Source organism: Epargyreus clarus, unplaced genomic scaffold, assembly GCF_041222505.1.
Source record: "Epargyreus clarus isolate Ecla_fem2 unplaced genomic scaffold, WU_Ecla_fem_2.2 ptg000005l, whole genome shotgun sequence".
Lineage (NCBI taxonomy): Eukaryota > Metazoa > Arthropoda > Insecta > Lepidoptera > Hesperiidae > Epargyreus > Epargyreus clarus.
Genome location: NW_027332213.1, coordinates 7,786,030 through 7,798,144, shown reverse-complemented (window position 1 = coordinate 7,798,144; position 12,115 = coordinate 7,786,030). Strand labels below are relative to the sequence as shown.

Genomic DNA, 12,115 nt, shown 5'->3' with positions numbered 1-12,115 from the left:
GCTAAATAACAACTATATAAAACTAAATGTAATGGAGCAAAGATAAAAAAGTAATGAGAAACGTTTCTTACATTTTACTTCATTGCCTGAGCTAGTCAAAACCATCATACACATAAATTCATTGAGAATGTGAACGCGTAAACAATGCATTCACACGGTACTACTATCCACAATACATTTATCTACACTGAACTTTCTTCCACGTATCCGCATTACAGCGGATTCAGTATGCTCCAAGCCTCCTAATTCTTTCTGTTTCATGGCAATTGTCACGTCCTAAAGTTGTGGTATTTTTAACCAAACACACTATTTGTATGTTAATCAAGATAAATATTGAGCTACTTGAATCAAAATTGATCGTTTGAATTCGTATTTGTAGTAGATGGAGGATTCCGATACCCATTAGGTGTTCCTCCCCTATTAGGGGAATTGCTTTTTCCGTCTAAAATGTTTCGGATTTCTGGAATATTTATACGTTCTATCAATACTGTAACCTACTGAGTCCTAGTCTAAAGAATGTGTTGTACAGAAATACTGTAGAATTCCTTAAACGAATCTGTGGACCTGAAGTAGGTCTCCTGTCTCATTTTGAGTAAATTATAAAATTTTATGAGCAGCATTTACTTTTTATTAGCTGTTTGTTTTTTATACAAAAAATGTAGGTATAGGTATAGGCTTTTTAATACGATAAGCATGACTTTTTGTAATTGTAAACTTTCTTTGCAGTTCCACCAATCATGACAATACAAAATCAACTGGTTGGAGCTAAGGAAGGTGACACGGTTCATTTAGACTGCCATTCAGAAGCCTTTCCTAGATCTATTAACTATTGGACGATTAATGATCAAATCATATCACAAAGTAAGTATTATATTTTATTAAAACGTAATAAATTCCAATAATAAGTACTTCTAAGTAGTATATAGTTATAGGTGGCAGATCCCTTTGTGGTTTGATTCAGGCGGCACCACCGACACTACTATTTCTGCCTTACAACAGCAGTTTTAAGCGCTGCTGTGTTCTGATTTGAAGAGTGTAGTAAGGGAGACATACTTTTCAGAGGCGTTTAAGCTTAGTCCTCATGGGTAGTGGCGCATCTATGGTCGACCTCAAGTAGGAATATCTAATCCTATCTGGGGTTGATTACATATGACTATGGGCGGCAGTAGCCACTTACCATTAAGTGAACTGCATGATCGTCTGCTAGTCCTGTATTGTAAAATAAATGTTAATAGTCTTAGCAAGTAAGTATTTAAAAATCATTTAATATAAAAGAAACGAGCCTCAGTCAATCTTATTATAACTAATTATAGGTACCCATGAATGTTGATAAACTACGAAAATATATTATTTCCATCCAACCATCCATCATCCCTCGAAGTCGGTCGCTCGAAGCAAGCCTCCCCGATTTACGCATATTAAAAATATTTACTAAGAAGTTACTAGTATATTATTGTACCTACAGAAGAACTTCTATGAAAACTTTTGCAAGTTTAATTTTTCATGATTTAATAGCATATAATAAAGCCCCGTAAACAGTACCCTTACCATGAGCTTTTACGTTTTGACAAATATGACTGTTTTGGTATTTGTTTACGTATTTGCCCATACAATTTCCAATCAGCGCCCCTACCGGATTATATCAGAACTTGGAAATTGTATGGGCCAATACGTAAACAAATACCAAAACAGTCTTATTTTATAAAACGTAAAAACTCGTGGTAAGGGTACAGACATTGAAAGCTTCAGACGCAAACCTTGACAATAAAGTCATACTTTCTTTATATTATTTCGACAAGCACAGTGTCTATACGACTGTAGATACAAGTAAGCTCTACACTCATAGCCCCACACTAGGATTCCCTGTGTCGTGGGTGCCACAGACAAAGAAATAAAAATATAAAAAAAATCATCATTCAGATGTCTATATGGCCGGTGATCGAGCCCTGTACCCTTTCCATGAGTTTTCAAAACATCCCACAATTTTACTTTACGTTTACTCAATGCATTATTCTCTTCCATTTGCTTCAATAGATTGGGTAAACTTAAAAATAAGTAAGTGCTCAAGATTTTTTGTCCACCTCACATGTTCGCAAAAAAGAGAGACAAAACATAAAGCGCCATCTTGTCAATTTAGACATTTAATGTGTAAATTGATAAGATGCCGTATTACTGACATTATAGTTCTGATACAATCGGCTAGGGGCGGTTATTGGAAATTGTATGGGCCAATACGTAAACAAATACCAAAACAGTCATATTTGTCAAAACGTAAAAACTCATGGTAAGGGTACTGTACGCGTGCGACCAGTATGGTGACCGCCACGCGAGTTGGCAAAATGTATATTAATAAAAATATTATTACACGAAGGTTATTACCATCCATGAAACCTGACTGAAACGCTCTGCCTACCTATATGGTTGTTATGTAAATAAAGCCTAATGTACAAATATACCTAAAGAGAAGCAAAATTTTAATATGTTCTCTATTTATATGAGCCAACACAAATTGGTAACATAACAATTAAACTCCCAAAACTCATTTATTCCATGAAATTGTGGATGTCCATTGATATTTTATTCGCATTGACAACGATTTGAATAGATTTCGATTTACACTAAATTAGACAATTAGAACGTTGAATTCATTCAACCTTATTGTGCTGGTTTATTCATTTGCATACAAATGTAGGGATTATACATTAATACTTCTAACAGTCTGTGCCAACATCAGATTGTTATCATGTAACTACTAACAGTTGTTGCCCCTAACAAGCTGGTTATGATGTAACTGAATGAAAAAAGTTCACAAAGATGTGTGAAGTGTACAAATTCGCACTTAGCCAGCGCGGTGGACCAAGTCCTATTGCCTTTCCCACTCAGACTGACACCCGTGCTCAACTGTGGGATAGAAATGGGTTGATGATGATGATGATGACGTACGACTTGACTTGATAATATAGTAATACAATATAGCAACGATTTAAGGACAGATTGGAAAAAAATGTGAAATAAGTTGGGAAATTACCCAACTCCAAATAAAAATAATGTTAGTGGCTACCCCTGAAATTAAATATTTATCAGACTTCAGATCACCTTATCAGACTTTTAATAATAGAACGGCAGATGGTTCCACAAACAAGTATGGAACTAAGATCAAATCCCAACAAATATTATAAATTGGTTCATATGAGCGTAGAATATTTTGAGTAATTTTTGCTCTATCGCAATACCACTAGGAAGTAATGCATAACATTATATAACTTCGAATTCGATTATGAAACGAAACGCTTACCATACTAAAACCCTCTTTGGCAAATGGGCATAAGACCATGAAATTAGGTCGCATTGGTTCTAGTGCACATTTGATGTTAGAGAGTGCTTATTAGTTTTATTAACCTAGGTGACCGCGCTCTCGACGCCTAAAGTGACTTACTCATTTACTATAACAGATATTTACATAAATTTATATTAATAACTTTATCGCTCACTAAACCTTTCTATTATTGAGAAACTTTATTTATAAACTAAGCAATGCATTATATTTCGGCATCACTAGATTATAAGACTTGAACTATTTTTGTGAGACCCATCTATGTATATATTAATCTAGGTCTACCACTCAAAAATATAAAGAAGCTTAGTTATATCGATGTATCATTCCATAACTAAAATAAATTTTATTGGACTGTATTCATGAATATATTAAAATGTTATGCTTTAATTATGTCTCTTTTTATACTATTTCTTCAAAAATATATATTCTGCAGCAACACAGGCCGACGTAATTCTATGTCTTTTGTTATACGAAGACTAATTAATGTGATGGAAGTCCGTTCCTTATTCAATTTCTGACATTAATTACGAGATGAAAAAGTACCTTCATTTATATTTATTAACTTGAATAAATATGATGTAGTTTTATACGGTTTCTTGCTTTTTATACGTAAATAGCTTTATACGCGACTGAAGTTATTACTTTTCTATCTAGATGTAGATGACGCAAAGTTATTTATTTGAGATCCTAAGAAGGTATAACATTATTCTACATTTGCAAACTTAATTCTTATTGGTTTAGGTTATAAGAATACACATAAATTCATAAACTAAGTAAGGTGAGAGTATGATCTATCTGTCCAAAGAAGCCTCCTGTCAGAAGCGTTTGCAGGTAGCCTCGGCGTGTTGTCCCTGTAGTTCCGGGACCAGAATAGGGCTACGGTATCCCCTGCTTGTCGTAAGAGGCGACTAAAAGGGGGCTTCCAGGGTTGCGGGCGGCAAGAGTGGGTAGCTCAAACCGCCCGGTCAGCGACCCCGGTAGGACGGCGGTATGTGTGGTCGCATACCGTCGTACGCATCAGACGGTGTGGCGAGCGCCAAGCTCACCTGGGCAAGGCCCGAAGGGTACGCGATAAAAGGACTCCGGTTGCGTTCCTCTGGTGATCTCGGAGCCCTCTACGCAGCACCGAGGACGGCCACCGGGGGGGTTTTAGTGCGGTAAAAATCCCACATAACTCTGTGTCGCTCCCACGGCACCGGGTACCTTTCGAAGGTTTCCCCCTCGAAAACAAAAAAAAACATGTAGATGCGGGACCGTTATTATTTATATGAGATCGCACGAGTGCATAGGATTCTACATTAGCAATCTTAATTCAAATTGGTTTAGATTATAAAATTACAGATAAATACACAAACTGTGTTAGTTTGGTCATAGTTTTGGTCTCTTTAATCTGTCCAACTGCCGACAATCTGTTTTACACTTTGGCAGACTATTATTATATGAGTTACGTGTAAGCGACAGCCCTACACGTTAAGGCTGCATCGCGCCAGCCCTACACCGTTCTCACGCTGCATCGTGCTTGCGCTGCATCGGGCCTTCGCGGAACGGCCAACGCTGACGAGGCGCGCAGGTGGCCGTCCCACGCGCGGGTGGCCGTCCCACGTACAGGTGGCCGTCCACCATGGAATCAGTTCACCTCCATCGCGGAAAGTGACTCGACCTATCCCATCAATTTATTTTTTTAATTTCATTTTTGTTAAAACTTGTGTAAAATTTGTGTTAAATTTAAATAAAAATTTAATTTGTTCGCGAAATAGACTGCAATTATTTCCTCGACGCCCAGCTCCCATAACTGGCGCAGTCGAAAGTTCCCGGTTTGTGCGTGTTTCGGACTATCGCAATTAAACGAGGAACCCATAAGTGGCGCAGAACCCATAACTGGCGCAATCGAAAGTTCCCGGTTTGTGCGTGTTTCGGACTATCGCTATTAAACGGGAAACCGAACCATTGAACGAGATCCGGACGTCGGGGAACCCTGCTCAGCTCGCTACATCCAAAAATCGATGTGCAAATACGAGATGAAGCTACTTCTGAACGCCATCAAATCATCGAGGGTAGTTTCCTTGCTACTATACCGAGAACCTGCAGCATCAGAACAACAGAATTCACTATCACCAACGTCAACGATAAACTCCGTGGACAGCATTTCGAAATACTTACATTCACAAATTCTGAATTATTAGCCTTGTCATCTTCAAGGAATCGAAAAGCTCATTTCAACATAACTGCAATAGATCTTAATAAACTACATGTCATTGAAGACCAAATATCAATGGAAACTTCACCAAAAGTAACCGACGCCACTTCGATGAGTACTTACCATACTACTCTTCCTCTGTACCTGTTAATCCTACTGGGTACAATTGCTCTCGCTATTGCGTACATAAGGCGATACCGGCGAAATAGAAAATCAGAAGACATATCAAAATCGAATGTTGAAATATCTCTTCAACCGTGTGCAACCTCAAGTGAGCATCACTCGTCGACAGCTACACGAGAGGACAAGAAGGCCGCAATATTTGCACTAAACGTAGGCAAATAGTTGCTCAGCTGGGGCGGGAGAAGTTACGTGTAAGCGACAGCCCTACACGTTAAGGCTGCATCGCGCCAGCCCTACACCGTTCTCACGCTGCATCGTGCTTGCGCTGCATCGGGCCTTCGCGGAACGGCCAACGCTGACGAGGCGCGCAGGTGGCCGTCCCACGCGCGGGTGGCCGTCCCACGTACAGGTGGCCGTCCACCATGGAATCAGTTCACCTCCATCGCGGAAAGTGACTCGACCTATCCCATCAATTTATTTTTTTAATTTCATTTTTGTTAAAACTTGTGTAAAATTTGTGTTAAATTTAAATAAAAATTTAATTTGTTCGCGAAATAGACTGCAATTATTTCCTCGACGCCCAGCTCCCATAACTTATGTGTGAATGTACCTTTTGAGAGAAAATAAATAAAAAAATGCCTACCAAAGACAAAAACATGTCAACTTTTAGTAGGTAACTACATAAACTGTTAAATGTATCTTCCATAGGCGTGATATTAGACTGATTGATTGGTATTATTTATATCTTGTAATAGTACCTAATATTTGCTTCTTATATAGGCAAACTGCAATAACTACTTTCACATTTATAGTTCCACGTGGTACCAATATTCCCAATGTTAAGCTGAGACTTAGAAAGTCTCAAATTCAACATTTAAGTCAGAAACAATCTCTGATACCTTACAGTGGTGTTATAGTCGTAGAACCGTTTGTGGTTCGATCTTACGAGGCGGTCCAACTTAATCCTCAGGGGTAGCATCGTATTTGCGACCTCAGGCAGAGCACCGATGTTACTTAGAGTTGATTACAGATTTTCATGGACGATAGCGATCCCCTATGATAAGATAGACTGTAGGCTCGTTTACTCTCTGCTATAGTTTTATGACGAGGCGCGACATACTATACAACTGTCTTTTTCGAGACAATATTTCCCTAATACAACTTGGAAACAACAATCAACAATATTATTGACATCAACGATGTTTCTTTCAGGGCAGTTGCACTGTATCGTCTCGTCTTTTTGAATTATTGTTCTAGATGTTCTTTTGTACCATTCTTCCAGCTGACAAAAGGTTTGAAATAACCGCCACAGAGAGAGGCTATGAAGTGGACATGAAGTTAAAAATAAAGAAAGTCGGCCGATCCACATTCGGCACGTACAGCTGCATATCGAAGAACTCCCTCGGCGATACGGACGGGACTATCAAATTATACTGTAAGTGTTGCTCCGCTATCGAAGTTCCTATGTAAAATTCCGTATATTGCCACTCAATACTTTCGATTTAAGAGACTCCCGACGGACATCTTGACCGTATTCGAGAGCGCTCGGAAGAAACAATTTGGTTGTGCAATATTTAAATTACCTACGTAATTTACATCGTGCTTACATCGTATGATTAGATTGAAGTAAATTAGATTGAAACTGAAAACCGAGCGCCGCCGCTAACATTAATTCAATGCTTTGAATAATTTGCCTAAGTGAAAGGAAATAGTCACGAACGTAGCGAACGGTGGCGTACAAACACACGTCAATAACAACTAGATAAATAGAATGAATTGGTAAACTCCTGGTAATGCACGTATTAGAAATCAAAAGCAACTTAATGGATAAGTCGTGTTATTACTATCGAACCTGAAAGTGAACGACCTCTTACATTTACGCACACCGAATCATTTTTCATCGCTTTGTGTGGACTAAATTTAACGCTTGAGCCTAAAAGCGATACCGTGTTTACTTTGGAATCCTTAAAGTCTAAAATAGTTTTAAAATATTTCGAATTCCATTTACTGGCAGTCTAACCAACTATTGAAATGACGGCAACTTGAATAAACCCGATAGCTGTAAAAAACCGTTAAATACGGTTCCGATATTTGTATTGGATCAGCGGTTTTTGAGTAATGGGCTCAAATAAACAAAATAAATCCATGAATAATCTTAATGTCTGCTTGTCTTAATGTTTCATTTTCATATTTTTTGTTTTAATTTTTTACAGTTTCATCGCACTTAACAGTCACACAAGTTTTATTTGTAACGTTTGAAATTTTGTAGTAAGTCTCAAATTTAAAGGTTGTTAAAATTAAAAATTATTTCCTACCGATTTACCAAAATACGCTTAGTTTAACCTTTACCACATTACCTCACTATTTTAATAAACGGAGCATATCGAATGTGAAATACTAGTTTTAAAATCCATTTTACTGACCTAATTTCTTATAAGTGGCTATAACACTCATTTATATTTTAGCACACTCCATAAATTAACTAATTTAAATCGCGTTCTTTTTTTAAGTATTGTTATTTTTCTGTACAAAGGAAAATTAATCGAAATGTAAAATTTTGGCTAATGAAACTTTTTACTCCACTACGGTATGTAACATTTTTGGAACTTATGTATGCCCTGCAAGCGAAATAGCTTAACGAATTTACGGATTTTAGCGAAATATTATGAAGAATATGAATTGGTAAAATTTTAGTATATTTGGTGTAATTGGATTCGTCCAGATTATTGGAGTGACATACATGTAGACTATACTTTTAATTTGTTGAGTGTTACCTTCAACTAACATCGATATTTTTAATACAGTAACAAAACACAATCAAATTTACGCCTTATATACGACACAAACAAGGCTAAGAAAAATAAAACCGTCAAAGTACTTTCCGTTTACACTATTTAAGTACGCTTTCTTAGGGAGTATTTTGTTACAGCACTTTCCGGGAAGTACGAGGAGATGCAGTACAACGAGGTGGGAGATTTTGAGGAAACACCAGATGTCAGTGAGTTGGAAGCTCTAAAACGTAGCGCCGGAGTTCGACTATCAACGGTCGCGGCTATGTTTCTTCTTGCCGCCATATTGTAAATCTACTTTGTATATACAAATATATTGTTACAGTAAACTTTTTAAACGCGTTTCATTTGATTTCTCTAGACACGGTTTTTTCTTTCTTTCGTAATTACAGTCCAATTAATCATTATAGAAAAATGGACGAGGACCGGAATTTTATAACAAGAAGATATGCTTGTTGTCTTCGCGAAAATTTAATTGAGGTCTATATAGGTGCCATCGTCTTGTAAATATACAAACTTTTGTAAGCATCTTATGCAGGGAGTTTCCGACGTAACATTAACAGAACCAAAACTAAATTTAACTAGCATAAAACTCTCTCAGCTCATCCAACTTAAGATGGTAAAACTGTTTGTTTTCCACAAATGACAACAAGTAAGAAGTAAGTAACTAAATAGGATGCGAATCAGATATTAAAAGAGTTTAAATGCAAAATCAGCTTGATAAGTAATTATACTTAGACATGATAGAAATATTAAACAGTTTTCATTTATTTACAATATACAAATAAAATATTAAATTAAACACTAATTAAAATAAAATAATTTAAACTGTATACTAATAAAAACTTATTAATTAGGAATATTTGTCTAGTATCAACAAGGTAAGGTTTATCAAAACGGCAGCATTCTCTTTTTCCATGACGGTGAAACTTGGACACTGCGAAGTCAAAAGGCAAAAAACGACGCCTTTGAAATATTGTGTTGGCAGAGAATGCTCCGTATTCTGAAGACAGCAAAGATACAGATACAATGAAGTCTTGACATCACTGAGCAGGACTAAAAGGCAGCGCTGAAGAGCGTCAACACTCGTGGTTGTTTCTCCTCGTCGAAAAAATATAAATAAATAATATGAGTTGCGTTTCTTGTTATGAGAAAGACGTAGCAATCAAAGTTTTTTTACTCGACGGAGAGTAAAGTAGTAAACGAAATTAATTATCACTTCTGTAACGGTGTAGATAAACATCGTAGGGAAACTTGCATGCTTAAAAGTTATTTAAAAATTCAAAAGCGTATGTGAAGTCTAGGAACCCGCATTGGCCTAGACCTCAATGACTCCGAGAGGAAACCCAGCCACAGCGGTCGGATAGGAATGGGTTGACGATAAGGTAAGTTTATATTATAATCTGAACGTACCTAATATAAAATATTTGTCGACAAATAGTTACTTGTAATCAGTAAGATACTTGTAAGTGTAAATACAACATATTTTACATATTACGTGCAAGATGTGTTCCTATGTGGTTTTCCCGGAGAGCTCTGAAATGACGCTCTATGCAAAAATAACTCTTCTTCAAAACCGGCGATGCTTTAGCGACTCTCGATACTGCTTTTCATCAGGTACCCCTTATTATTGCTAGGTGTAATCAGAAATATATATATATATATATAGGTGTTTTAAGTACTCACAGTGCTATTGACATTGACATTGAAATAAATACTCTTAAAATAAATGTTTTGACTTCGCAATACAAATTTTGGTAAGGACATTTCGTCCTACAAATTAATACCGAATAACAAGTTAATTAAATTAAATTACACGAACGTCGTAAGAAGCACTTGAAAGGAATTATCTGATTTCGTATGAAATAAATGAAATTAATGTGAATGAAATACTTATGAGTAATAACGGTATAATAACGAACAAAATACATTTTATTTACAGAAAATATCTTGAGGCAACGATCATAAATAAAAACGTAATCAGAGGAATGTTTACTCTTAAGACATGACCTAGACGTACAAGTACTTCTTTCATCTTTGTGAACTCGTCAGCTGCGAGGCGGAACTGTCACCATTCCGATCGGACGCGCTGATAGAGTCGGGTTCGATTACCGGTCAGAAAGATATCTAAATCATCATCATCATCATCAACCCATTATTGCCCCACTGCTGGGCACGGGTCTCCTCTCAGAATAAGAGCCATGAAGAAGGATTAGGCCATAGTCTTCCGCGCTGGCCAAGTGCGTATTGGTAGATTTCACATACCTTTGAGATTATTTTTTTATAAATTTCTTATATATGCAGGTTTCCTCACGATGTTTTTCCTTCACCGTTTTAGCAAGTGATAATTAATTTCTGATACGCACATAATTTCAGAAAATCAGAGATGCGTGCCTGGGATTTGAACCTCGGACCCCTCGATCGAGACGTCGAGTTTCTTAACCACTAGGCTATCACTGCTGTTATTTAAATGATGAATTATTTTTTTTGTTTTATTTGTTTATGTCTTATTATTGTCTTATTGTTTATGTATTAATTAATGTCTGCGTCATGGACGCATAATAACCTTAGCTCACGAATTCTATACAACTTAGTTTTCACATCACATAATGAGGAAATTCCCAAAACTTTTACCGCCAGAGTTGACATATTCGGGATCCGTTCGCGCCGTCTGTGACTGAAATTGGTTTACTTAAGAAAATCTAGAAGCATAAACTTTCAGCAAAAGTTCCGTATATCAGTATATAGCAGGATCGAATCCCAAGCACTCACCTATAATTTTTAAAAGCCATGTAGGTGTTAGAAATTCTTAATCACTTTAACGGTGAAGGAAAACATCGCAAATAAATGTATACGCCCAAAAGTTCTTTAAAAAAAGGTTTCAAAAGTGTGTGAACTCGCACTTGACCAGTTTGGTGGACTCTCTTACTCTTAGACAAGACCTGTGTCTAATAGTGGGACAATAATGGGTTGATGATGATGATGATGATTTAAATATCTTTCTGACCGGTAATCGACTATCGACTAATGACAACAGTGTTAAGCGCTGCTATGTTCTGGTTTGAAGTGTGTGGTAAAGGAGACATACTTTTCCAAGGCGTTCCAGCTTAGTCCTCAGGAGTAGCGGCGCATCTGTGGCCGACCTCAGTTGGGAATATCTAATCCTATCTGGGGTTGATTACAGATGTCCATGGGCGGCAGTAGCCACTTGCCATAAGGTGGACTGTATGCTCGTCTGCTACTGCTATATTATAAAAAAAAACTAAGAAAAAAAATAACCTCTCTGGGCCTAAATGCGGTAGAAAAGCTTTTATTAACCTTTTATTTATGAAAAGCTTTTATTATTTACGTACCCATTTTGGAAGCCGCGAGTCGAGCTAAATATAACATAATGATTATGTAAATGCGAAGGTAGTTACCCGCTTTATTTAATAATTTTATCTAAAACAATAAAGATAAACTTAATATTAATGTGCCCATTGAAATTACGAAGGTAGGTTTTAAACCTGACATCGCAATAGTTCCTTAATTATTTGTTTGCACGATTTTCATACCTAAGTATGTGATATAAATATTACTAAACTCAAGTACTTTAAGACTTACTGAGAAAAAGTTAAGCATATTGAAAACATTAAAGTACTTATTATCATAATTGCACCCTGTGGTAAT

General features: G+C 36.8%; 1 protein-coding gene across 1 annotated transcript in view; it reads left to right on the top strand.

Annotated features, from left to right (window-relative positions):
• Nucleotides 1-8,784, top strand: part of LOC140758022 (lachesin) — a 61,415-nt gene extending 52,631 nt beyond the window's left edge. The window contains exons 6-8 of the mRNA XM_073093968.1: nt 727-861; nt 6,940-7,092; nt 8,587-8,784. Of these exons, the coding sequence (XP_072950069.1) occupies nt 727-861; nt 6,940-7,092; nt 8,587-8,738 (440 nt within the window). The 3' untranslated portion in view covers nt 8,739-8,784. The remainder of the gene's footprint in view (nt 1-726; nt 862-6,939; nt 7,093-8,586) is intronic.
• The last annotated feature ends 3,331 nt before the right edge of the window (nt 8,785-12,115 follow it).